The sequence below is a fragment of the Bactrocera neohumeralis genome, unplaced genomic scaffold (assembly GCF_024586455.1).
Source record: "Bactrocera neohumeralis isolate Rockhampton unplaced genomic scaffold, APGP_CSIRO_Bneo_wtdbg2-racon-allhic-juicebox.fasta_v2 ctg482, whole genome shotgun sequence".
NCBI classification, from domain to species: Eukaryota; Metazoa; Arthropoda; class Insecta; order Diptera; family Tephritidae; genus Bactrocera; species Bactrocera neohumeralis.
This window is the reverse complement of record NW_026091800.1, coordinates 1-27,841: the sequence shown is the minus strand read 5'-3', so window position 1 is coordinate 27,841 and position 27,841 is coordinate 1. Positions and strand designations below refer to the sequence as shown.

At 36.5% G+C, this 27,841-nt stretch overlaps 3 protein-coding genes and 1 long non-coding RNA gene across 6 annotated transcripts; 3 read left to right on the top strand and 1 right to left on the bottom strand.

Annotated features, from left to right (window-relative positions):
* The first annotated feature begins 583 nt into the window (after positions 1 to 583).
* Positions 584 to 3,729, top strand: LOC126767226 (uncharacterized). Its single transcript, XR_007669032.1, has 2 exons — positions 584 to 648; positions 3,296 to 3,729. It is a non-coding gene; the product is annotated as an uncharacterized LOC126767226 (long non-coding RNA).
* Positions 655 to 3,729, top strand: LOC126767224 (suppressor of fused homolog). Its single transcript, XM_050484788.1, has one exon. The coding sequence runs from the start codon at positions 758 to 760 to the stop codon at positions 2,126 to 2,128; it is 1,371 nt and encodes a 456-aa protein (XP_050340745.1). The 5' UTR covers positions 655 to 757; the 3' UTR covers positions 2,129 to 3,729.
* Positions 3,730 to 6,203: 2,474 nt separating this feature from the next.
* Positions 6,204 to 10,602, top strand: LOC126767225 (uncharacterized). Of its 2 annotated transcripts, XM_050484790.1 has the most exons (4): positions 6,204 to 9,408; positions 9,471 to 9,838; positions 9,895 to 10,169; positions 10,273 to 10,361. In XM_050484790.1, the coding sequence occupies exons 1-4, from the start codon at positions 9,119 to 9,121 to the stop codon at positions 10,282 to 10,284; spliced, it is 945 nt and encodes a 314-aa protein (XP_050340747.1). In that variant the 5' UTR covers positions 6,204 to 9,118; the 3' UTR covers positions 10,285 to 10,361. The 2 variants fall into 2 exon arrangements, with proteins under 2 accessions (XP_050340747.1, XP_050340746.1); XM_050484789.1 differs by having other exon boundaries at positions 6,219 to 9,408; positions 9,895 to 10,602.
* Positions 10,603 to 11,032: 430 nt separating this feature from the next.
* Positions 11,033 to 16,852, bottom strand: LOC126767227 (transcription factor Adf-1-like). 2 transcript variants are annotated; one of them, XM_050484792.1, is made up of 3 exons: positions 16,423 to 16,852; positions 16,162 to 16,318; positions 11,033 to 11,698 (listed from the first exon to the last, which is right to left on the bottom strand). In XM_050484792.1, exons 1-3 carry the CDS (start codon positions 16,553 to 16,555, stop codon positions 11,350 to 11,352), a joined length of 639 nt encoding a protein of 212 aa, XP_050340749.1. In that variant the 5' UTR covers positions 16,556 to 16,852; the 3' UTR covers positions 11,033 to 11,349. The 2 variants fall into 2 exon arrangements, with proteins under 2 accessions (XP_050340749.1, XP_050340750.1); XM_050484793.1 differs by lacking the exon at positions 16,162 to 16,318 and adding an exon at positions 11,760 to 11,916.
* Positions 16,853 to 27,841: the final 10,989 nt, after the last annotated feature.

The following is a 27,841-nucleotide window of genomic DNA, read 5'->3' as shown; positions in this document are numbered from 1 at the left end:
AACTTGCGCTCCTTTATATGGCCACTGTAGTAAATGCCACAAGGACCTACTCGTCTCTGTCCTTGTCCCGTCCATCGAATCTCTTGGACGGCGGTGATGTCAGCCTTTATTTTCACGAGGACATCAACCAGCTGGGCAGCGGCACCTTCCCAATTAAGGGACCGGTCACTCCCGGTGCATACCCTTAATTCGTAGTCCTTATTTCGTTTGCCATGGTCGTCATCAAAAGGGGGGTCTCTCATCCAAGGCTTGTTGCTTCCTTTCATTGGTGGTATTTTTGTTACGTGGCGGGTCCCAAGCCCAGCGCACAACCCTGCGGAGGGGATATTTCGCCTTCTCACTTTAGCTCGCCTTTAAACGGATGTTCTTAGGCTACCCAGAGGATACTTGAATGAAATGAAAACTGCGCTGTCAAACTGCTAAAGTCACAGCTTATTGCTTTGAATATATTGCAAACTAATTAGTATTCCATTTATTGCTTTCCATAAGTAATATGGAGTCTCCACAAGCAATAAGAACGGCAATACAGTTAGTATGACATAAATTTCATCCTGTCGAAATGCCACGTAAGATCTATGTGTGAATGGTGAAAACATCAAAATAAATTAAAATCGACAATCAGAAATGATTATAGTAATGTAGTAATTGGTACCATCACTAATTTTTGTAATAACTTCTCTTATATTTTTGTTTACGATTTTGAATACCATGGTTTGAAGATTCAGTGCATTTTGTAAACAAGTTCTAATTTTTAATAATGGCCAAAGCTTCTGCAACTTTATCTCAAAGTACAAGAATGCAACCACCGCCGGGTCTTAAAGCTCTTATTGACTATTGTCAAAGCGTTTATCCAGACCAGCCAAATCCCTTGCAAGTAACCACAGTGTTGAAATATTGGCTTGGTGGACAGGATCCTTTGGACTACATTAGCATGTATGAAAATAAAGGAGATCCAGAAAATGGCATCCCACCTCATTGGCATTATATAAGTTTCGGTTTAAGTGATCTACATGGAGATGGTCGAGTGCACACTAGGGAAATAAATGATGAACGTTCAGGAATGGGGTTTGAATTAACGTTCCGTCTGATTCAATCAGAATCAGGCCAGAAAAGTTTGGGAAAGTCCAAACAACCTCCAACATGGCCGGCAAACTTATTACAGGCAATAGCCCGTTATTGCTTTCAGACAGGTAATATGTTGTACTTCGGAGATAATATACCCTGGCGCAAAAGTTTAAACGGCAGTGATACCTCCTGTATAAAAAACATTCTTATAACCCAAGATGTCCAATTAAGTAGTATTCATACGGTATTTGGAACAGTCGAATTTTGTCAGATAGTTGGTGTTACGGATGAAGAACTTGAACAAGCATCTCGTTGGAATGGCCGTGGTGTTTTGAATTATTTGCAACAAGACATACAGACAGGTGGCAAATGGTGGATTACAAACATGAATCGTTCGCTTAGTGTATTTGAGCTTTGTCCCGAATTGCTATTAAATTTGCAAGATGACTTGGAAAAACAAGGATCTGATTTAGCTGGTGTTAATGCTGAATTTACTTTTCGGGAAATTCGGGAAGAACATTGTATAAAAAAAGAAATAAACTCAGAAAGTTTAAATGAGCAATGCGTATCTGATGAAAATAATTGCGTGGGAAGAAATGAAGTAAAGTGTGAGGGTTTCCCACAATCAATGTCAATGAGTAGTAGTTCATTGCATAAATCGTGTCCTCTTAAATATCAGCCATATTCGGCTGACTCAATATCGTTAGATGGAATTGAAATCACTTTAGCTCCTTATGCAGCAAAATATCTTATATTAGCCATAAAAGATCGGGTTCGACATGGACGACATTTTACATTTAAAGCAGAACATTTAGCTCTAACGCTGGTGTCAGAAACCGTCTCCGGAGCAATTGTAAAAAAATCATACCCATATGGCATAATAGGGTATTGGATACAAGTGCTAATTCCTAATGAGTTAGTTCCTAGAATGTTAGAGGATTTCCATAATTTACAATTAGATAGTAATACGGAATACAAAGAACGTCAGGAATTATATTGGCCCGAATACAAATTAAAGTTAATCATTGATAATCCTAATAAATTGGATCCTACTGGTCTATAAAAATTATGTAACAAATTTAAATTTTCGCATGCTAGCTCGAAATATAATAATTTCAAATTATTTTGAACAGTTATGTATTTGATTGTAAACATCCTATTATATTTTAACAAATATTATATCAGTATACTTCAGTGAAGAAAGTACATATATGAGCATATGAAATTTTAAGAAAACAAGTGCTTTCAACAAAAAGCATTTCAAGTTTATATTTTTTAATAGTACTTATAACTGAAACAAAAACATTATTAACAAAATTTATTATCAAAGTTTTTAAAAATTAATTGTTTAACCACCCTGGGAAATAAGTACATGTAAATTTAATAGTTATAAATTCAATACTAATAATTATGTTGATATTCCAATAGTTTATGTTATTTCAGTACCTAATAAATTTTTTTTTAATTATTCTAACTTTATCTAAGCGATTTGGCATCGAGTCCGCTAGCTCCTTTAAAATTGAAGAGCTAATGTTCTGTCATTGCCAAAGCATCTGTTCACTCTTTGAGGGAATCAAACTGGCGTAAACTTTTATAAACCCCAGCGAAAAATATTCCCCATAGGTACTCAATTGGGTTTAAATTAGGACTAGTGACTGCCCAAAACAAAACTTTCATATTACTGGAGCGTAAAAACTGTTTATTGGCACGGGAAGTGAAATATCTATTTTTATCTGTAAAGTCAATTGAATTACCTTCCAGCAGCTGGATATAAATATCAGAATTTGTTTTCGTTGAAATAAAAGAAATATGAGAATGCCTAGCTTACCTAAAAGCACTTCACACCATAAATGACCCTCTACCATGAGTTCGCTTATGTCGAGTTTGTCGTGGATGCTTTAAATCACGCCAATACTTTTTGTAGCAATCAAGTCCATTTAATTTGAATGATTTTCGTTAGAAAATATTACAATTTGGAATTCTTGCCTCCAAAATTCAAAATTCAAATCAGGTATATTCAATCTGGCTCGCACACACAGGGCACATTCCAGAGCTTATAAATGCTTTACACGAGGCATGCTTATTAAAAAAATACCTTATTTACCTTTTATATTCAACTATTTAACTTATTTTTATTTAAAACAGTAATTTGATACAAATTTTATTAAGTTAACACTAAATTTTACTTCCAATCTCATTTATTTCCTTATACTTATTACCAATGAAAAAGCGAACACACAACAAAGAATTGGGATAACGGGACTAAAAGGGGAAATTAAGAAGAATTTCGCTTAAACATTCTAAAAATAGATGTCAACCGAAGACAATTGCATACCAACAATACATTTTCAATTTAAAAAGGAAAGTTAACAAATAAACGGAACAATGGCACATATAGTTTCTTCACTGATTTAAGCAATATTCGAATATATATAATTCATAATAAAGTATGGATATGCCAGTTGCTGCTGAGAAAATTATATAAATTATGTGCGAATTTTAATCGAAATAGCATCTATTTTGGCGATTGAGAGTAAAAATAAAGCAAAATTTAAAAAATCCGTTCAATGTTTAGAATTTTAAGCATCATTATACATCTTTTATAACATATGCAATATATATTTTAACTAATGTGCAAATATGCAAAAAATATAAAAATTTAAACCAAGTGTTTGTAAAATTGTGAGGAGCATCTCCCGAATTCGGGGTTATATGGGTACATATGGAAAAAGGAGGAGATAGTACCGCAGAGTGCATGCGTGATTCAGCGCAGAGTAACGCACATACTTTGATGTTATAGTGGTACATACCATATTTGCTTTTTAAATTGGCAATTTAATTTGTGCTTATGCAAGCGAAAAGAGAATACATGTATTTTTAAGATGACGACTATTTTTCATTTCATGAATTTCACCATTTTTATGAAGTTTTAAGACGTTACCCGGAAAAATTTTTTCAATATGGCCAAATGAAAATTGAAACATTCAATTACATTCTTGATAACGCATTTTATAATCAGGAGGACTTCCTCTTTCTAATGGTACCTTCAGATCGCGACGCCAAAGAAATCGGAATTGTGCCTTCAAATTAACTAAAACTTGGAGTAATTTAATAAGAAACCAAAAAAGAAATACAAAAAGACATAAAATAAGTTTAAAATGTATTTTCATATACATAGACATAGGTAAAAGGTTTGAAAAAGAAGCTTAAATAACTAAGTTATTAAATCATGCTTTCAAAGCGTGGAACTAGTAAATCTGAGGGTAGTGGACCATGAAAGTTATTTTTTCAAATGTCTATAGTAATTGGCGGTTATATTATATTAAAATAAATCACTATCATACTCAAATATTCAGAGCAGTAAAAATTAATTTTAAATTTTTTGTTCTAAGTGCTTCTGTTTGGCAAAAGAAGTCACGGTAGTACAAAATTTGTTTATTGCCTGGTCATTTATTGATTTACGATCATGGTAAAGTATAGAAAGCATAACCTTTTCTGGATGAGCAATATACATGTGTTATTCTGCACCAATGTGCACTGTGAATAAGGAATAAATATAGTTTAAAAAAACTAAAAAACACGCTTTTAAAGCATATCAAACTAAAAATGAAAAATAATTCTTTGTATAAACTAACAATAATAATGAAGGAAAAAATCCTGCATTATTGTAAAAATAGCGTGGAATGCTCGATATATGAACAATATGTCACAAAGCACTTCACGCTTTTCTCACAATAATACAGGAATTTTTCCTTCATTATTATTGTTAGTTTATACAAAGAATTATTTTTCCCTTTTTAGTTTGATATACTTTAAAAGCGTGTTTTTTAGTTTTTCTTAACTATATTTATTTTTACTTTTTAGTTTGATGTGAAAACCCCCAAATTTGTTAAAATATGAACTATGACCTGTAGTATTGGTTAAGTAAATCCATAATTAGGCAGCATTTAATATCTACTGGTAACCTTTCATTGACTAATTGTTATATTAATTCAAGTGGTCGACCCGGAAAAGAGGTAAACTAGGTAGATGGGTTGTCTCATTTTCCATTTTTTCAGGTAGAGGGGTTCAAATATTAGTTAGGTAGAACATTTCTTTGTGTATTGTAAATTTTTACGAATTCTTATTTTATATTGAAAGAATCTATTTTTTCTTTTATGAGATTTACCAATATTGTGAAATATAAACGAATATAACTTAAATCGTATTCTCCGCCATTAGATTCGGTGACAATTTTTGAAAAGCTCACATCGACGTGACAGCCAAAGTTTAAAAAAAAGGAGTTTTCTATTGCAGTTGCTTTTCGGAGGCGTTTTGAAAACTAGTATCTGAATTTTTTTTACTACAAAAATTCTATTATAAGTATTAATTTTTTATTACCTAAAAGTCACATGTTTTGCATTATTTGATATTATTTCTTCTGGTGCGCGGTTATATATACATATGTATATCTATATAAAGTATACTTTCTTTAAGGATATACATACATATATTTCAGTATATACATACATATGCTATTCAAATGACACCAAAACTAGTTTTATATAGATGTTGCATACTTTTAAGCGCATCTTTTTGGTGAGCTGCTTAAACTTACTATCGCCTTCCTACAGTGTCGCTCAAATATTCTAGGTTTCAGTACCACTTAAAAAGGTTACAAACAAACATACAAGTGAAGCTAACGGGGCATCTCGACAGGATAAAATCTATGTCTTGCGAACTGTATTGCCGTGCCTATTGCCTGTGGAGACTCCACATTGCTTATATCTTACAATATATCGCAAACTAATTCGTATGCCATATATCGTAAGCTATAAGCTGTCTCTTCAGCAGTTTGACAGCGCAGTTTTCATTTTTATGAAAATATCGAAGAGGCAACATATCCCATTTGCACATATGCCGACGGCATTTTCATTTCGGTAATATGAAAATTAGAAGAGCGAGTATTAAGACGGTTGTGTTATATTATAAAAATAAAGTACATTTTCAAAATAATATTTTTTCAAAAAATTAATATTTAATTTAATATTGTTAATTTACAGAAAAATTATGCAAATTGGGTTGGGAATAAGCGAAATCTTAAATTTAATGAACTTATACTAGCAAGAATCAAAATATCATTGCTCATTTTAAATTTATTATTTTAATTGGTATATAAAATGTATGCCACAATTATTATATAGTAGTCCAAAAATTTGAATTCTTATTTTTCCCAGAAATACATTTGTAAAAAAAGGATATTTTTCCTTTTCTTATTTTTCCCAGAAATTCATTTGTAAAAAAAAAAAGGATCGTAATCATTTTTTTATTTTCCTCATAAAAGATTTAAACAGTTCAAGAGCTCAAAACATGCGCTACATCAGCTACCTACCCGACGGCATTCCGCAATGTGATAAATTTTTCAAGAGCTCAAAGCATGCGCTACATCAGCTCGAACCTGCCTACCCTACGCCTTTGCGCAAATGATTATCTTATGATAACAAATGCCCACATATAGATTTGGCAATGGCAATAGCAATAGATTTGACAGTTAGCAAGACATAGATTTTATCCTGTCGATATGCCCCGTAATAAAAGCGTATTAAAAAAGGCGTGTGGCGGATGAATTGAATAGAAACGGACACCCTTATTTAACAAAATTGTAGAATTTGATATTAAACTACATGAGAATGTAAACTCTTATTACGTACTCTGCTAGAGTTTGAGGTCTGGTAAAATTTTGAGGATATAATCGAATGTTTATTCTTTCGTAGTTATAAAATGTATCTGGATATTGACCCAGTTCTAAAGATAAGACGTTAAATTCAATATTTACATTCTTTTGTTCATTAATTGGATGTATTTCAAGACATGTTAGCCACACCTTTCAAAATATAGAACACTTTATCTCAAATAGCACTAGTAATAGCAGCAGGGTTCTCATTTACTACTCCGTAGCAGCAAAATATCTAAAATTATTGCTATGCTATCGCTACCGCTCTGGAGCTTTACTCTTGCTACCGCTCTCACTTTGTCGGGAGCCGCAGCATAGCCTTAGCATAACAATGTAAAGTATGTGCTCTACTCTGCTCCGAGTTTTGTTAGGTAAAAAACTATAGCTGGAGCGGGAGCAAAAAATTAAATTCTGCGCTATGCTCTGGCGTAGCGGTAGCAAAAAATTGGGAGCGGTAGCACAGCAGAGCTAATGAAAATTTTCATGTGCTACAGCTCCCGCATGTGTTTGTCGTTTTTTTTTTTTTGCTATTTTCTGTCATAATATTTGAATTAATTGAATAATTCAAACAAAAAAGGTTATGCAAATCATTTTGGCACTTGTTGCGTCAAGTGACTTTATAAATCTAAAATCAAATATTTTAAGAAATATATTAATAAAGTGAATTAGATAATAATTGAATAAATTATAAAATTTTTTTATTATGTAAAATATTTACCATTTTTATATTACCAAGAACATCATCTATTCCAAATGTATTCCAATACTCAACTACTATGAATTTTCGAAATTAATTTTAACTACATATACTTTCCCCCTTTTTATATACATTAGGGTGTTTTTATTTTTTTGAATTATTAATTTTGTTCGGTCCCGTCACGAAATTTCCTTGGAAATACCCCAAAAAAAATTCCCTGAAAATTTTAGCCCTACATATTAACATAAGAACTGGACCGAGGCATTTCAAAAATTTTCCATAGAAAATACACTACAATCTTGGTTTTTTATCTTTAAATTCCTACAGATCAGAGGTATTTTATGGCATCGCTTTGACTTTAGACGCTGTAGCTCTTGTCAGTTAAACAAAAAAATGTGAATTTCGTGGAAAAATCAGGTTTAGATACCTCGCCTTTATCTTTTGGAATACACGTGGTTAATATTCATCTACTGATTACCAGTACCAGTTTTAATGCATTGCACTGCGTATTTGCAGTTCTATTCTACCATTCCCAATATTTAGTAATTTTATCATTTTTTAGGAAGAATCAGTTTGAAATTGTACGCATATACTTACATACTTCAATGTATATTGCAAAGAATCGAAAAGATTTCTGTATATCTAAAATTATAATAAACCTTTTTATCAACACTCCAATTATTCGGCTATATCTTTATGTTAGATATCCCGTTTGGTTTGTTATGAATGCATTTGCGTCCTTGACCAATAATCTAGCAAAGTATCCGCAGTAATTTCAATGCCATTTTTTGTTGTGATATTAAATATATCGGACGGGTTCGTCTTAAAAGAAAACTACCTGGTTAAGGAGCAAAATCAGTATAACCCATATACTAAGCATGTTTGGATATGAAAATTTTTACATATTTCTTTCTATTTTTGAATTACTAAAATTTTCAAATGATTCTTACATAAATTTTGAACAAATGCTTATGATTTGAAATATAATTTTTGTATTTATGAGTTGTATTGAATTTTAGCATAAAAAGATAAAATGTATCATATGTATGTCCTTACCCTGCTTCTAAGCTACCTCCCCACCAATTTTAAGCCAAATCGGTTCAGCCATTCTTGAGTTATAAACGACTTTCTTTTATATACCAACTTGTACCATACTTGTAAATGACAGAAAATAGCAAAAAAGAAAAAAAAACAACAAACACATGCGGGAGCTGTAGCACATGAAAATTTTCATTAGCTCTGCTGTGCTACCGCTCCCAATTTTTTGCTACCGCTACGCCAGAGCATAGCCCAGAATTTAATTTTTTGCTCCCGCTCCAGCTATAGTTTTTTACCTAACAAAACTCGGAGCAGAGAAGAGCACATACTTTACATTGTTATGCTAAGGCTATGCTGCGGCTCCCGACAAAGTGAGAGCGGTAGCAAGAGTAAAGCTCCAGTTATGCATGCTTGACTCAACTCAGCTTCGAAAAAGGTGACATGTGAAACGTAACTGCAACTATACTAAACACAGCGCGTAGAAATCAGCTGTTTTTGAATGTTGAGAGAGCACACAAATGTGACATTTTACTTGATATGTGAAGCTTGTAAAAATTTAATCAATATTAAAACAAACTGTTTTGCTGAATATATTAACTTTAATAATGGATAGTGATTTATTCCATGAACTATTATATTTAAATATTCTTCGCCTTCAAAGAAGAAAAGTATTAAGAAGACGTAAACGCCGCTGGTCCGTTCATCCAGCAAATCGGGATAGAAACCCAAATGGTTTCTTCTGGAAGAACTTTTTAAAATTAAAAGAAGACGACCAAAAACTATTTGCTTTAACACGGATGAATCGGCCAGTATACAACCTTCTTAAAAATAGTCCGTTTTTAAAAAAACCAAAACAACAAATTGGCGTCGAGGAGCGAGTGGTTATAACTTTAATGTAAGTAAAACAATCCTTGAAGTACATATATTCATTTAATTGTATTCTCATTTATTTTTTAGGTACCTCGCTTATGGAACACCTTTTGAGATCATAGCCTCGATGCATAAGTTAGGGAAAACAACAGTGCGGAATATCGTACTTGAAACGTGTGAAATATTTTGGTTAAACCTGTGCCCGATATACCTTAGCGAGCCAACTACCGCACAATATAAAGACATTGCTGCAGATTTTTTAAAACTGTGGAATATACCCAACTGTGTCGGAGCAATTGACGGGAAGCATATAGCTATTATTCGTCCACAAAATTCAGGCTCGTTATTTTATAACTATAAAAAGTTTTATAGTATAGTTTTAATGGCATCCTGCGACGCTAGGTATACGTTCACCTCTGCCAGCATTGGTAGCTATGGCGGACAAAGTGACGGAGGTATTTTAAAAGATTTGCAATATTTCAATATTTACTTATTTTTATTTTATTTCAAGGTGTCTTTCAGCAAACTAAATTTGGTCAAGCACTCTTGGAAAACAAATTGCCACTACCACCAAGAGCTCCATTATGGAATGAATCCTCAACAGATTTTCCACATTTTTTTGTGGCCGACGCAGCGTTCCCATTGAAGGAAAACTTAATGCGACCTTACCCCGGTGCACACCTGCCACGAAACAAAGCAATTTTCAATTACCGGTTATCCCGAGCTCGTAGAGTAATCGAAAATAGCTTTGGTATTTTAACTGCTCGATGGCGTGTTCTAAGAAAGGTAATAGACTTTAGCCCAAAGAACTGCGAAACAATTGTGTTAACCTGCTTGGTTCTTCACAATTTTGTAATGTTGAATGACCATGATCGTTGGTATTGTCCAGATACATTTGTAGACACAGACACCGCAGACCATGGAATATTGGAGGGAGAATGGCGTGAAGATTTAGAGAGTGTTGGAGGTGCATTACATTCAATAAGTACAACTCGACGCAATGCATCTAGTTTCGCATTCCGTCTAAGGGATTTTTTGGCAGATTATTTTATAAATCAGGGAGCGGTTTCATTTCAAGAAGATCGTATTTAGTGTATAGCAATGTTTGTGTATTTTATGCATTTGAAATATATACATATTTTTATGTATAAAATTGTAATCTAAGTACCTTTATACTATACTTTTTGTTACGTTAACTTTTTTGTGATATTTTATTAAACCATGGATATATCTATAAATATTGTTTTATTTACTGAAAAAGATGGTAATTATCTGTATTAGGAAGATTACACAGGCATATGGCAAATGAATTCTGTAAAGTAATGCTTCTAACGAAAACATATATATTTTATTTACCGACAATAAATCATGATTATGACGGTATGTAATTAGTAAATAAGGCATAGGCCATATAATCACAAGTACATACTTTAGGCAAAACAGGATAAGTTTTCCCTATCAAAACACCATCATTATTTAAAAATATTTGGTGAATGTTTTTTGCAACTACACAATGACAACAACCTTCCAATCATTAATCACTACCAACATAACCAGATAGCACACAATAAATAAAAGACATACAAAATTAAAGAGTTATAAAAACAAATTATTTTATTTTTTCAAAAACATTCTTAAAACCCTTTTGAACATTCTTAAAACTATTTAAAAAAAAATTAATGTTTTAAAAATTTTAAAACTATTTTTGAAAAATGAGATACATTGTTGTTTCTTATGTCTAGGTAACAAGCGTTTTAAACATTTTAAAACTATTTTTGAAAAATGAGGTACATTGTTGTTTCTTATGTCTAGGTAACAAGCGTTTTAAACATTTTAAAACTATTTTTGAAAAATGAGGTACATTGTTGTTTCTTATGTCTAGGTAACAAGCGTTTTAAACATTTTTACATATTAATTCAATATATGTATAAAACAACAAACAAATGATTTAAAAATAAAAAAAAAATTATTCGGGTTCCGATTTAATAGCAAATAACGAATTTATTAAAACTTGTATTGCTTTCATTTGCTTTACCTCGCTCATACCGTTCATGATAGAGGTCAACATAACACCAAACGACCTCACCGCCTCGCTGCAATTGCTCCTCTCTGCACACATGCTTTTGTATAGCTCGCACGCTTCTTTGAAACAGCTGTCGTCATCGCTGTTTGTTTTCTTGACTCTTTTCCGGATCGGAGTTGAAGACGACAACTCCGAAGGCGACGATAAAATAGTCGGAGAACTTTCAAAACTAAATGGCTCCAACAGCTCCTGCGAATACATATCTTCTAAAATGTTTGTGGTGCAGCGATTTCTGTAAAAGGGAAATAAATATTTAATACGTATAAAATATTTAAAAAAAAAGATTAACTTACGGTCTGGGCTGTATATATAGTTTTAAAAAGCTCATATTATCGAACAATGGCCAGGTTTCGGTGTTACTCGCCCCACTTCCTGATGGTGACTCCATTTTCCTTACTTCCCTACTGAATCTCTCCCTTAGAGTCAGCCACCTCTTCGAACATTGCTCATCTGTAAAATAATATATAAATAATATATAAACTATTAAATTCTACCTATATATATACATACATATATACAAAATATATTAAAATCTAATAAATAATAATAACAATTACTTACCAGTAGCACCTAGCTCCTTTGCCACGCTTACCCACGCTGCCTTCTTCTTGCTCGACACCCGGTAGCCTACGCAGGCCTTGTTGTACAAAATTTCACGCGCACGCACTTCTTCTATTAATTTTTCATCATTCATTGTGATTATTTTGATAATTTTTTTGGCAAATTAAATTTAGGAAATTAACGACGATTAAAATGAATTGATGAAAATGAAATGAACGCTATGTAAAAAAGCGAGGGAAAGAACCGAGTTGACACTCTCTGAAATGTCAAAATAAAGGGAGAGAGCAAAGATGCCACTCTCTGAAATGTCAACGTAACTTGAAATTCTAAATTCAACAGACTTTCAAGTCAAGTCAAGCGTTCGGTAATCAAATACATGCAAGGCTCATTAAACAGATCTTTTATGTGACAGTTCTCAAGTCCAGCTAGGTCAAGTCAAGCATGCATAACTGGAGCTTAAAATGAAATGCTACGAGAGTAGCGTAGTTTTTCAAACGCTGAATAACAGCTCGCTCCGCTATGCAAAACGTTTCATGAAATATATTTAAATTTCGTATTTTCTTTGATTTTCATTATTTTAAATTTTTATTAGCGATCTTGAACGGCGGCAACGAATTCCTCTGTTCACATACATACATATGTATATATATTTTTGGTATAATTTCAATCTGGCCGTTCCAGTCATCCCAATTGCAAAACGTCAAAACCTACCCAATCCAGTCAACTGTCAAAGTTCGGTAGGTGAGCGGTTCTCACATTTCCAGTGACAGGAGAGTTGGGGATCTCTTTATCTCTGAACTAAACATTCGATCGTCTTACTGCTTATGCCTGTACCCTCGAACCACACTCAGTGACAGCGACAAGACGCTGTCGCCCCGCAATAACGGTTCTTTTTGAAGCGACAGAATAGAAACAACTAATCACAACACATTTAGAGGCTAATGCAACATTACCATAATGATGAAATTAGTTTCCTGGTGAAATACCCGAAACTGTACACTCACAACTACGCAGTATAAATGTGCCGACATATGTACATATATGTATGTACATGCGAAATCACGAACTATAGCTTTTTAATTCAAGGTATAGCAATATTAAGATTCTTTTGGCGCCTTGAAAGAAATATCTCAAAAACTAGAAGTCTGAGATGGGTATATGTATGCGTATACATTTTTTAATCCTGAGGATCTCCTCTATTCGCCCATACCACCAGATCGCCGCGCCAAAAGAATCGTAATCGTGCCAAAGGTATTATACCGGGGATAAGCTAAATCAAAATACTTGATTTGTCGGTATTTTGACTTTCGGGATTCTAAATTTCGAGATTTTGATTGTCGGCATTACGTTATACACCCATTATACCAAAAAGTAATTTGAATAATTGGTTGTATAGAACGAATGTACTTGCTATAGTTTTCTGATTTTCTTTATTTTCACTGTCATTCATAACACTGGTAAACACTGTTTTTGTCACATGAACGTTGTTATGATTTTTATTTATGTTGGTGTACCCTCATTAAAAATATATGCATAACAGTTTTGTTTCTATCACATCCAGTTTTCTTGTGACAGCTACATATTCATTTCTGACCTCATATACGTTTTTTTGTTTACATAACTGCATTTAGTCGACTGTGTAACTATTGTGTTTGCTAAATTACATTTTATTTAAATTAGTTAGATCGTAAATATGCCACGAAATTGTTTGAACAACCCGGACATTTTTGTTGTGTGTGGAGAATTAACTTTTACATCTCAGCGTCGAAATTTCACATCACTAATTAAACAGTGCTATTTCGACTATTTTGGTTTTCCTGTGAGGAATCAAGACAAATCCTGGGTTCCACATAAATGTTGTGTAACGTGTGTGAGGCTCCTTTTAGGTTGGGCTAAACAAGATCCTAGACATTTGTCATTTGCTCTACCAATGATTTGGACGGAACCAAAGGATCATCTAAGTGATTGTTATTTTTGTTGGACTCAAACAAAAGGTATTACTACCAAATCCAAACACACTATGCAGTATCTAAACTTAACTTCGGCCAAGAGACTCATCCTACATAGTGCCGAACTGCCTGTGCCGATGCCTTCAAATCGATCAAAAAGTGAGAATTCTAGTCCGAAAGATGGAGATGGATTTTTATATCTAAAAGAGAAATTCCCTAAACTCAGCAAGGCGAAAATCAAAGAGGGAATATTTGTAGGCCCACAAATGCGGCAATTGATGAAGGATAAGAGCTTTGAAGTAAAACTGAATGATCAGGAAAAACAGGGAAATCAGGTTTTGTGAATGTTGTTCAAAATTTTCTAGGTAACCATAAAGCGGAAAATTACAAAGATTTAATAAATGAACTTATGATATCATTTAAAGCTTGGGGGTGTAAGATGTCCTTGAAAATATATATGCTAGACTCTCATCTGGATTTCTTTCCGGCAAATTTGGGTGCTGTGAGTGACATTTCCTTAATGGAGAAGCGTTATCAAGGGAAATGGAGTCTAGGAAAGCTATCAGACTATTGTTGGAGAATGGATTTGGGAAATATTCAAGAAAATCATAAGTATCTATTACATATTAGGAAATATTTCTGTAAGTGTGGCTGAATTTTGTACTTTTTACGAAAATATATGTTTTGATGTCACAAGAAAACATGATGTGTACATTTTTTTCATTGATATATTATTATTTGGTGGCCCTAGTATATTCAAGATTTGATATAAATTTTCATGTGACAAAAAAAAATTACAAATTTGTTGACCAGTGTTATCAACCAACAAATATACCAAAAAGGTCAATTGAAAGTGCACAAAAAAGCACACAACCTCAACCAAAAATGGAAAGAATCAATAATATAGGTGAGAAGCATGCTGTTTATCAAATTCTCAATATAATATCAATAAAACTTCTATGTTATGATGCAGTTTTAAAAATAATGTGTTGATATGCTTTTGTAATAAAAAATGGTTTGATAAAAATTGGTCGGCTAACAACCGTAATGTTTATCTTCTATCAATTTTCATTGAAAATGTTATAAAAAGGACAATGAGCTGTTTATGAGACTTTCAAACTCGCATAGCTGCCGTCTGTCACCTACAAATTTGGATCTGATTAAGTGCGCAGTTAATCCGGATTAACGCTGCCGTCTGTCAAGGCTATAAGCGTACGTGTGAAGTTAGTTTGTGCTAAGAAATGCCGACCACTGATGTATGTACATATGTATGTAAATACATACTTATTTCTATAGCGGCCTTTACACGGTCACACATGCTCGCGAACATGGCATGATGCAAAAGTTTGACGTTTTCGTTTACACGGTCATGCATGTGCGTGAACTTCATTTTTGTTCAGCTTTCAACGAGTAAACATGGCACGCGCATTAGTGGCAGCTCTTTTAGAAATGGAGGAAGAGGAAATTTTAGAAATGGAGGAAGAGGAAGAAATTGCAAAAAGTGGCAAGAAAAAACGAATTTGGGTGCAAGATTGGCGTAAGAAAAGACCAACACGCTCGCATACAAATTTATTAAAAGAACTAGAAATATCTTACCCAAAGCATTACAAAAACTTTCTTTGCATTCTTTTTCTTTCCAAAATTGCTCGTTCATGCGCGACACCATTCCTGCACGCTGTCTTTTTTCCGACTGAAAAAATACACTGCGTGCATCATGCAGCCCTTTACACGGTCACACATGTGTGACACACCAGCAGAAAAATTAAACAAGTTTAAAAACTTTGAACATGTGTGGCAAGCATGTTTTTTTTCCCTTTACACGATACACCTTTTTTTTTTATAGTACCTTACATACCGTTCATGATAGAGGTCAACATAACACCAAACGACCTCACCGCCTCGCTGCAATTGCTCCTCTCTGCACACATGCTTTTGTATAGCTCGCACGCTTCTTTGAAACAGCTGTCGTCATCGCTGTTTGTTTTCTTGACTCTTTTCCGGATCGGAGTTGAAGACGACAACTCCGAAGGCGACGATAAAATAGTCGGAGAACTTTCAAAACTAAATGGCTCCAACAGCTCCTGCGAATACATATCTTCTAAAATGTTTGTGGTGCAGCGATTTCTGTAAAAGGGAAATAAATATTTAATACGTATAAAATATTAAAAAAAAAAGATTAACTTACGGTCTGGGCTGTATATATAGTTTTAAAAAGCTCATATTATCGAACAATGGCCAGGTTTCGGTGTTACTCGCCCCACTTCCTGATGGTGACTCCATTTTCCTTACTTCCCTACTGAATCTCTCCCTTAGAGTCAGCCACCTCTTCGAACATTGCTCATCTGTAAAATAAACCCAATATAAACTATTAAATTCTACCTATATATATACATACATATATACAAAATATATTAAAATCTAATAAATAATAATAACAATTACTTACCAGTAGCACCTAGCTCCTTTGCCACGCTTACCCACGCTGCCTTCTTCTTGCTCGACACCCGGTAGCCTACGCAGGCCTTGTTGTACAAAATTTCACGCGCACGCACTTCTTCTATTAATTTTTCATCATTCATTGTGATTATTTTGATAATTTTTTTTGGCAAATTAAATTTAGGAAATTAACGACGATTAAAATGAATTGATGAAAATGAAATGAACGCTATGTAAAAAAGCGAGGGAAAGAACCGAGTTGACACTCTCTGAAATGTCAAAATAAAGGGAGAGAGCAAAGATGCCACTCTCTGAAATGTCAACGTAACTTGAAATTCTAAATTCAACAGACTTTCAAGTCAAGTCAAGCGTTCGGTAATCAAATACATGCAAGGCTCATTAAACAGATCTTTTATGTGACAGTTCTCAAGTCCAGCTAGGTCAAGTCAAGCATGCATAACTGGAGCTTAAAATGAAATGCTACGAGAGTAGCGTAGTTTTTCAAACGCTGAATAACAGCTCGCTCCGCTATGCAAAACGTTTCATGAAATATATTTAAATTTCGTATTTTCTTTGATTTTCATTATTTTAAATTTTTATTAGCGATCTTGAACGGCGGCAACGAATTCCTCTGTTCACATACATACATATGTATATATATTTTTGGTATAATTTCAATCTGGCCGTTCCAGTCATCCCAATTGCAAAACGTCAAAACCTACCCAATCCAGTCAACTGTCAAAGTTCGGTAGGTGAGCGGTTCTCACATTTCCAGTGACAGGAGAGTTGGGGATCTCTTTATCTCTGAACTAAACATTCGATCGTCTTACTGCTTATGCCTGTACCCTCGAACCACACTCAGTGACAGCGACAAGACGCTGTCGCCCCGCAATAACGGTTCTTTTTGAAGCGACAGAATAGAAACAACTAATCACAACACATTTAGAGGCTAATGCAACATTACCATAATGATGAAATTAGTTTCCTGGTGAAATACCCGAAACTGTACACTCACAACTACGCAGTATAAATGTGCCGACATATGTACATATATGTATGTACATGCGAAATCACGAACTATAGCTTTTTAATTCAAGGTATAGCAATATTAAGATTCTTTTGGCGCCTTGAAAGAAATATCTCAAAAACTAGAAGTCTGAGATGGGTATATGTATGCGTATACATTTTTTAATCCTGAGGATCTCCTCTATTCGCCCATACCACCAGATCGCCGCGCCAAAAGAATCGTAATCGTGCCAAAGGTATTATACCGGGGATAAGCTAAATCAAAATACTTGATTTGTCGGTATTTTGACTTTCGGGATTCTAAATTTCGAGATTTTGATTGTCGGCATTACGTTATACACCCATTATACCAAAAAGTAATTTGAATAATTGGTTGTATAGAACGAATGTACTTGCTATAGTTTTCTGATTTTCTTCATTTTCACTGTCATTCATAACACTGGTAAACACTGTTTTTGTCACATGAACGTTGTTATGATTTTTATTTATGTTGGTGTACCCTCATTAAAAATATATGCATAACAGTTTTGTTTCTATCACATCCAGTTTTCTTGTGACAGCTACATATTCATTTCTGACCTCATATACGTTTTTTTGTTTACATAACTGCATTTAGTCGACTGTGTAACTATTGTGTTTGCTAAATTACATTTTATTTAAATTAGTTAGATCGTAAATATGCCACGAAATTGTTTGAACAACCCGGACATTTTTGTTGTGTGTGGAGAATTAACTTTTACATCTCAGCGTCGAAATTTCACATCACTAATTAAACAGTGCTATTTCGACTATTTTGGTTTTCCTGTGAGGAATCAAGACAAATCCTGGGTTCCACATAAATGTTGTGTAACGTGTGTGAGGCTCCTTTTAGGTTGGGCTAAACAAGATCCTAGACATTTGTCATTTGCTCTACCAATGATTTGGACGGAACCAAAGGATCATCTAAGTGATTGTTATTTTTGTTGGACTCAAACAAAAGGTATTACTACCAAATCCAAACACACTATGCAGTATCTAAACTTAACTTCGGCCAAGAGACTCATCCTACATAGTGCCGAACTGCCTGTGCCGATGCCTTCAAATCGATCAAAAAGTGAGAATTCTAGTCCGAAAGATGGAGATGGATTTTTATATCTAAAAGAGAAATTCCCTAAACTCAGCAAGGCGAAAATCAAAGAGGGAATATTTGTAGGCCCACAAATGCGGCAATTGATGAAGGATAAGAGCTTTGAAGTAAAACTGAATGATCAGGAAAAACAGGGAAATCAGGTTTTGTGAATGTTGTTAAAAATTTTCTAGGTAACCATAAAGCGGAAAATTACAAAGATTTAATAAATGAACTTATGATATCATTTAAAGCTTGGGGGTGTAAGATGTCCTTGAAAATATATATGCTAGACTCTCTCATCTGGATTTCTTTCCGGCAAATTTGGGTGCTGTGAGTGACATTTCCTTAATGGAGAAGCGTTATCAAGGGAAATGGAGTCTAGGAAAGCTATCAGACTATTGTTGGAGAATGGATTTGGGAAATATTCAAGAAAATCATAAGTATCTATTACATATTAGGAAATATTTCTGTAAGTGTGGCTGAATTTTGTACTTTTTACGAAAATATATGTTTTGATGTCACAAGAAAACATGATGTGTACATTTTTTTCATTGATATATTATTATTTGGTGGCCCTAGTATATTCAAGATTTGATATAAATTTTCATGTGACAAAAAAAAATTACAAATTTGTTGACCAGTGTTATCAACCAACAAATATACCAAAAAGGTCAATTGAAAGTGCACAAAAAAGCACACAACCTCAACCAAAAATGGAAAGAATCAATAATATAGGTGAGAAGCATGCTGTTTATCAAATTCTCAATATAATATCAATAAAACTTCTATGTTATGATGCAGTTTTAAAAATAATGTGTTGATATGCTTTTGTAATAAAAAATGGTTTGATAAAAATTGGTCGGCTAACAACCGTAATGTTTATCTTCTATCAATTTTCATTGAAAATGTTATAAAAAGGACAATGAGCTGTTTATGAGAGTTTCAAACTCGCATAGCTGCCGTCTGTCACCTACAAATTTGGATCTGATTAAGTGCGCAGTTAATCCGGATTAACGCTGCCGTCTGTCAAGGCTATAAGCGTACGTGTGAAGTTAGTTTGTGCTAAGAAATGCCGACCACTGATGTATGTACATATGTATGTAAATACATACTTATTTCTATAGCGGCCTTTACACGGTCACACATGCTCGCGAACATGGCATGATGCAAAAGTTTGACGTTTTCGTTTACACGGTCATGCATGTGCGTGAACTTCATTTTCGTTCAGCTTTCAACGAGTAAACAATGCACGCGCATTAGTGGCAGCTCTTTTAGAAATGGAGGAAGAGGAAATTTTAGAAATGGAGGAAGAGGAAGAAATTGCAAAAAGTGGCAAGAAAAAACGAATTTGGGTGCAAGATTGGCGTAAGAAAAGACCAACACGCTCGCATACAAATTTATTAAAAGAACTAGAAATATCTTACCCAAAGCATTACAAAAACTTTCTTTGCATTCTTTTTCTTTCCAAAATTTTTTTTTTTATAGTAGGTGGAAGCATCGAAAGCCGAAGTGCGGGACTTTAATCCGCTAAACCTAACCTACTCCCAACTCAAGACTCTCCCACGGAACCACCAGATAAGGTATTACTTGATGGGAGTGACAAGACATTTTACGTCTCCTCTATAGCACAGACGGACTGACGCCTATTCTCTTGTATCTGTCTTAATATTGTCATGATGAAAGTTGCCGCTTCGCGAACAGCTTTCCACTTCTCAGAGGACTGACACATAAGTGCAGTCAAACTTTCCACCGTTAAACTATCACCTAGTGTTGTTTCTAACTTTTCCCTTATGTTTAGAAACCGAGGACAATGGAAGAACACGTGCTCAGAGTCTTCTATTGACTCCGTACACATCGAGCAATACGGACTGACGTCGTTTTGAAATTTATATAGATAGCCTCTGAAGCACCCATGCCCGCTTAATATTTGGGTCAGGTGGAAATCCAGGTCCCCATGTTTTCTACTTATCCACGTATGTATGTCAGGTATAAGTCTGTGGGTCCACCGTCCTTTAGTTGAGGTTTGCCACCGTTGCTGCCATATAGTTATGCTCTTCTTTCTCTCTTCTCTCTTTTGGATTTCGGTAATTGGCGCTGATAGCTCATATAATCTCGTGAGCTCGTCACCCTGGATGTCTATGGGCGGCATACCAGCTAGTACTTCAGATGCTTCGCTGGAAATAGTTCGGAAAGCACTTGTTACTCTTATTGCTGTGAGTCTGTGCACCGCATTTATTGGTTTGGCATACGCTTTTATGTTTAGTGCCTGTATCCATACTGGAGCTGCATATAGTATAACTGAGCTCATAGCTTTTGCGATTAGAAGTCGGCGGCTGGAGCGCACACAGCCTCTATTTGCCATCATTCTTGATAACGCGTTATAAATCTTATTTGCTTTATTTGCTATGTTTGCCAAGTGCTGCTTGAATTTCAGTTTGGAGTCCAATATTACCCCTAAATACTTCAACTGTGGTTGTGAAGTAATCATACACTCTCCTATAGTGAGAGTTATTTTTTCCTCAATTTTCCTGGTGCTTATGAGCAGTACCTCTGTTTTGTGCTCAGCCAGTTCCAAACTCTTGGAAGAAAACCATTGGCGCAGACCATTTATGCATTCATTACATTTATCTTGTAGGTCTTCAAGTTGTTTACCTACTGCTACCACTATAAGGTCGTCCGCGTATGCGATTAGCTTAACGTTTTTAGGCTGTGGAATTCTTAGCACCCCATCATACACTAGATTCCATAAGAGAGGGCCTAAAACAGATCCTTGTGGTACTCCGCTTGTAATAGGGTAGCTCTTGATGCCTTCGGTGGTGTCGTAGATCAGCCTTCTATTTTTAAAATAACTCATAACGATATTTATGAGGTACTGAGGGGCGCGTATTCCATATAGGGCTTCGAATATATTTTCCCATTTAGCAGAGTTGAATGCATTCTTCACATCCAGGGTGATCAGCGCACAATATTTTTTTGTGCCACCTTTCCATCTTTTGCCACTTACTGCTCTTTTCGCAGTGTCGACAACTTCTTTCAGTGCATCGATAGTAGACCTCTGCTTTCTGAAGCCGTATTGTCTTTCTGATAGTCCGCCGGCCTCCTGGATTGCAATCTCCAAGCGGTTTCTTATTATGCTTTCGTACACTTTGCCCATTGTGTCGAGCATACACAGAGGTCGATACGAAGAAGGTTCATCTGGTGGTTTTTTTGGTTTTGGGATTAAAACCAGGCGCTGAATTTTCCAGGGATCGGGGAACATCCCTTCTTTTATACATGCGTTGTACATTTTTGCGAAAAGAGTGGGCTTTGAGATTATGGCTACCTTTAGAGCTCTGTTTGGTATGCCATCGATACCAGGCGCTTTGTTGTTTTTGATTCTTTTAGCTATGGCCAATAGTTCCTCTTCCGTAACCAGTGGGGGTGATTCAGCAGCTTCGTTTCGTCGCACAGCGCTAGTAATTGGGGCGTGCGTCGGAAATAATGCCTCGACGACTTTCTTCATAAACGGGGCGCATTTGGGTTGCTGCCGCTTATTTTGGAATTTGGACATACAGATTTTATAAGCAGTCCCCCAGGGGTCTATATTCGCTTCTTTACAGATCTTTTCAAAACAGTTTCTCTTGCTACGGATTATAGCTGACTTTAGAAGCTTCTTATGGTTTTTAAAAGCTTCTTTGAGACGGGTTTCGTTTTCGCCACTTTGATTGCGTTGTAGGCGACGTCGGGCTGAGTGACAGAGCTTTCTCAGCGTGGCAATTTCTTCATTCCACCAGTATACAGGTCTTCGCTTATTGTGACATTTTGTCCTTCGCATTGTGGCGTCGCATGCTGCTATCAGTTCCTTTTGCAATGCGGTTACTAAGTGGACGCCGCCTTCGCCTGGTGCTATTGCTGCACTCCAGACTGTCTCAAAAACGTCAGTGTCAAAATCTGTTTGCTTCCAGCTTCGTTTATGTGTAGTGTTACTGCGTGGGGGTTCCTGGTCTCGAGAGAATAAAACTTCTGCGATGATTGCCATATGGTCACTATTTGTGAACATGTCTGACACCTTCCACTTAATGTGTCTGCTTAGTGCGTCATTTGCAAACATCAGGTCTATTACAGAGCCTTTATTTCCTTTTTCGTAAGTATTTTTTGTGCCACTGTTCATAATTGTAAGGTTGGTTTGGCTTGGGAATTCTAAAACTAGGCGCCCGCGATGGTTTGAACTTCGGCTTCCCCAGGCAGTAGACCATGCGTTAAAATCGCCTGCCATTATTATCGGCGATTTTCCTCGGCTTTCTAAGGATAATTCCAGGAGGAAGTCTTCAAATTCTCTAACGCAGCTTAATAGCAGCTTACGTAATAAATTCCCCCTATTTGCGCCCATGTGAAGCCATTTTTTGTTCTCTGCAGCAAGATGTGAATGTTTGTCCATTACAGGACCATATTGCTGCTTTGCCACTTCTGTCTGTAATCCAAGTGCTTTCCGAACGTTGGGAATATTGCTCACTCAGTAAGGCGACATCAATGTTGCTTTCTATTACTGTTTGTTGCAGCAGGGCTTGTGCTGCAGCGCAGTGGTTTAGGTTCAGCTGCAATATTCTCATTTTTCCAATGTTTTAAGTAACTCCACGTATTTGGGACAAGTCGTGTTTAGAACCGAATGTTCTCCTTTGCAGAACATGCAACTCGATGTGTTAGTGCATACTTTTGCAACATGTCCCGCGCTTCCACAACGTGTGCAAAGAGAGGACCTGTCGATCAGACTGCAACATTTACGCGCCATGTGGCCAGAATGGAAGCATCTGTAACAGCGGGAAACAGGGGAGTACTCCCGGAGGCGACAGATCGACCGCCCAATCTTTACTTTGCCAACTTTAAGGGCAGTCTTGGCATCTTGGGCACGCAGGGATATAAGGGATATTTGAGTGCCGCTTCTTGTTTTCCGCATATTTTTAACATTAGCTGGCCCTATGTTTTGTATTCCGCACTCTTTTTGTAATGCGCAGCAAATTTCTTCTGGAGTAGTTATCTCATCCAGATCTTTGCACATTATAGTGACGTTGTGTGTTTTTGGTTGTACTACAGCCATCTCGCCAACCACTCCTTCTAGGGCGCTCTGAAAAGTTTCAGCTCTTTTGTCTCCTTGGCTTTTTAGCTCTATGAGCAGGTCTCCTTTGGGAGTTTTCCTGATGTAGGTCACGTTTGAACCCAGTTCCTTGAGGCCACTGTCACCTTTAATTGTACGGAGGATGTCTGCATTCGAGGCTCCGTCTTTTTTGTTAGAATTATAGCGTCTGGTTTCGACCTAATTCTCTTCTCCATGGTTCTCTTCTTTTTTCCCACTTCTACCCATTTCTCGGGTGCTGGTTTATTTGGTGCGGTGTCTTTTATATTTGTTTTAATGACTTCACTAAAGGTTCCTTGCACTTTTTGGGTCATGTTTTTTGGCTTCTTCGTAGGTGGTAGGAAGCCTGATGTCTCCCGTGCTCTTTTTGGGGTATTTTGGGGCGATACTTGTGACGCTTTCCCTACCATCAGTACTTTCGAATGGATTTCGGGATTTTCTGTTTTGCCATACAAGTATGTTATGCTGCTTACAAGCTCTCTCATGGCTTGGTTTATGTGTCTCTGTCCGGACATCATATTTTCCAGCTCCTTTATTTTTCTGCCCAATGTGCAAAAAATATTAGTTGATTCTCTACTTTGCGCTCTATTGGGTTTGCCACTCTTGTTCTCGTTGTCGGCAGTTTCACTATTTTTTATTGGTCCAGCAACGGTGGACTCCTCATTTTTTCCATTTGGCGGCGTTCTTATAATTTTTGAAATCCTCCTAAAAGGATTTTCTGGTGTACACCCAGAACTATTCTCAGAGGCCATACCTCACTCGAAAATAGTTGGGAACACCTGCCAACTAGTCTGTTCAGTCTCTTCCTCTTAAGTCTAATTTAAGTTTTCGATGGTTGGCAACGCCCAAAACCGAAAGGCAAAGCAAAAAACAAAACAGAAAAGAGAAAGAAGAAAAAGAAAGGGGAAAACAGCTGATGTCTCCAATCACAACGGCAAAACAAAATTTATAACCACGTTGTGCCTGGATTGCTATTCTCAGGGGAAACAATTTTATTAAAAACTAATTTTGCCACGGAAAAATGGGCAGGTATGTACAAATAATTTAACATAAGATACAAAATTGTACTTATCTCTTTCCGTCACCTGATTGTTTTAGGAGAAACAAATTTAGTCAAAGCTGCCTCAAAAAAACTTGGAAAACACTGGACCGCACAAAAAACGCGTCTACTTTACACAATCACAATGCTCACCGATACAACTTGGTGTGATGTTACACATGCTGTCACGCACATTTGTCTGAAGGTTTACGAAAGTAAATACGAGCCATATATGTACATATGTACAAACATTCATAAGGTAATAACAAGTGCCGCACAGATCTTACGCATCTCCGATGTCAGGGACAACTAATGGCCGAAGCTCACGTTTTGTCAAGTGCTAAACACGTAGAACGCGACAGACTGCAAGCGACATCTGTCAAATATTAAAATACACACGTTCTTATGGACACAGTTATTTAGACAGTTGAAAGACTACACGAGCCCCTTAGGCTCAGGCTATTTAAAAATATTTTTAAATTTGCCGACGACAATAAAGAAGAGAGGGTGCCACTAATATGTAGTAGTAGGCTTTACGACGCCATTTACAGTTCATTGTCGTGCAGTCATGTCGTAACACTCTCTATGTGTTCAGCACATGAAGCAAGATCGCTTGTTGAATGTGCACCTGCGTATATAAATGAAAATGTTTTTGTTGTAAGATTTGCTACATTTGGGCTCCGCCAATTTGGCTGGCCTATTGACTTGTAAGGCTTGTGCTATTTGAAATAATTGTTGTTGTCATAGAAAAATTTTTGTAGTTTTTACCAAAGAGCTGCAACGAGTATGATTAAATCAGAACAAACTTCTTCTTCTTAATTGGCGTAGACACCGCTTACCCGATTATAGCCGAGTTAACAACAGCGCGCCAGTCGTTTCTTCTTTTCGCTGCGTGGCGCCAATTGGATATTCCAAGCGAGGCCAGGTCCTCCTCCACTTGGTCCTTCCAACGGAGTGGAGGTCTTCCTCTTTCTTTGCTTCCCCCGGCGGGTACTGCGTCGAATACTTTCAGGCCAAAAGTGCTTCGAACATTCGGACGACATGACCTAGCCAGCGTAGCCGCTGTTTCTTAATTCGCTGAACTATGTCAATGTCGTCGTATATCTCGTACAGCTCATCGTTCCATCGAATGCCGTGGCCAATACGCAAAGGACCATAAATCTTTCGCAGAATTTTTCTCTCGAAAACTCGTAACTTCGACTCATCGGTTGTTGTCATCGCCCAAGCCTCTGCACCATATAGCAGGACGGGAATTATGAGCGACTTATGGAGTTTGGTTTTTGTTCGTCGAGAGAGGACTTTACTTTTCAATTGCCTACTCAGTCCGAAGTAGCTCCTGTTGGCAAGAGCAATCCTGCGTTGGATTTCCAGGCTGACATTATTAGTGGTGTTAATGCTGGTTCCTAAATAGACGAAATTATCTACAACTTCAAAGTTATGACTGTCAACAGTGACGTGAGAGCCAAGTCGCGAGTGCGACGACTGTTTGTTTGATCACAGGAGATATTTCGTTTTGCCCTCGTTCACTACCAGACCCATTTTCTGTGCTTCCTTGTCCAGCCTGGAGAAAGCAGAAGTAACGGCGCGGGTGTTGAGGCCGATGATATCAATATCGTCGGCATACGCCAGCAGCTGTACACTCTTATAGAAGATGGTACCTTCTCTGTTCAGTTCTGCAGCTCGAACTATTTTCTCCAGAAGCAGGTTGAAGAAGTCGCCAGATAGGGAGTCGCCTTGTCTGAAACCTCGTTTGGTATCGAACGGCTCGGAGAGGTCCTTCCCGATCCTGATGGAGCTTTTCGTGTTGTTCAACGTCAGTTTACACAGCCGCATTAGTTTTGCGGGGATACCAAATTCAGACATCGCGGCATAAAGGCAGCTCCTTTTCGTGCAGTCGAAAGCAGCTTTGAAATCGACGAAGAGGTGGTGTGTGTCGATTCTCCTTTCACGGGTCTTTTCCAAGATTTGGCGCATGGTGAATATCTGATCGGTTGTCGATTTTCCAGGTCTAAAGCCACACTGATAAGGTCCAATCAGTTTGTTGACGGTGGGCTTTAATCTTTCACACAATACGCTCGATAGAACCTTATATGCGATGTTGAGGAGGCTAATCCCACGGTAGTTGGCGCAGATTGTGGGGTCTCCTTTTTTATGGATTGGGCATAGCACACTTAAATTCCAATCGTTGGGCATGCTCTCGTCCGACCATATTTTACAAAGAAGCTGATGCATGCTCCCTATTAGTTCTTCGCCGCCGTGTTTGAATAGCTCGGCCGGTAGTCCGTCGGCCCCTGCCGCTTTGTTGTTCTTGAGGCGGGCAATTGCAATCAGAACAAACAGTCGTTGCGACAATTATTTGAATCGAGGTGAAACTGCGGGTAAACTACGAGTACAGAAAATTTTCTGATGAATTGATTTGAATCATGTGTGGCCAAAAATGTATCAGCTTTGAAAATGTGCGTGTTTAAATGAGTTAATCCTTCCCCTCACACAACCTGTGAAAACTGGCGCACCCTAATACGCCAGCGCAATTCACCATAGCTGTTGACACTTCAACGCAATTCCCCACACCTGTGCTCCTACTCACCAAACAATAAGGATAGACAACAGGAGAGGAGGCCCCTTTCGCATATACATACACTGCGCCGCGTCGACACATTGCTGATATTTACTCCGACAACAAATCCGCCAGATATCAATACAATTCGTTCTCACAATTCGTTCGATACACTGCGTTCATCAGTTTTCGGTTTCGACAACAATCCCGTGCGCTGCAGTTAGCAACGATCAACGCCCCACGATCTAGTAATTGGAACAATAACTTTCGAAATCGGTCAACTTATTTGTAGCTTTAAATTAACATTATATAAAGCAAAAGGCTGTTATAATAAATTACATTGTTACTTAAGTGACACGGATATTTTTATTACATTGTATGTGTGTGATAACCATCTAAACATAGTGAAAGTAAAAATAGAAATATACTTGTTGCAAAATTATACATGGTCCTTCGAGCCTCACAGAGAGGCACTATTGGAGAAACAAACAACATTAAATATATATCTACTAGTTTGGTGGCAAAATAAACAAAAAGAAAAAACCGAATAAACTACATATGTAAGTGCAGTGACCCAAGCAGAACAAAA

Excerpts from the sequence above, each read along its gene's own strand:
- LOC126767225 (XM_050484789.1), top strand. The coding sequence starts at position 9,119 with ATGGATAGTGATTTATTCCATGAACTATTATATTTAAATATTCTTCGC. Across the intron at positions 9,409-9,470 it reads CGAGTGGTTATAACTTTAAT|GTACCTCGCTTATGGAACAC; the intron begins GTAAGTAAAACA and ends TTTATTTTTTAG. Across the intron at positions 9,839-9,894 it reads TGGCGGACAAAGTGACGGAG|GTGTCTTTCAGCAAACTAAA; the intron begins GTATTTTAAAAG and ends TTTTATTTCAAG.
- LOC126767224 (XM_050484788.1), top strand. The coding sequence starts at position 758 with ATGGCCAAAGCTTCTGCAACTTTATCTCAAAGTACAAGAATGCAACCA.
- LOC126767227 (XM_050484792.1), bottom strand. The coding sequence starts at position 16,555 with ATGAATGATGAAAAATTAATAGAAGAAGTGCGTGCGCGTGAAATTTTG. Across the intron at positions 16,319-16,422 it reads AAAGGAGCTAGGTGCTACTG|ATGAGCAATGTTCGAAGAGG; the intron begins GTAAGTAATTGT and ends TTTATTTTACAG. Across the intron at positions 11,699-16,161 it reads CTATATATACAGCCCAGACC|AAATCGCTGCACCACAAACA; the intron begins GTAAGTTAATCT and ends TCCCTTTTACAG.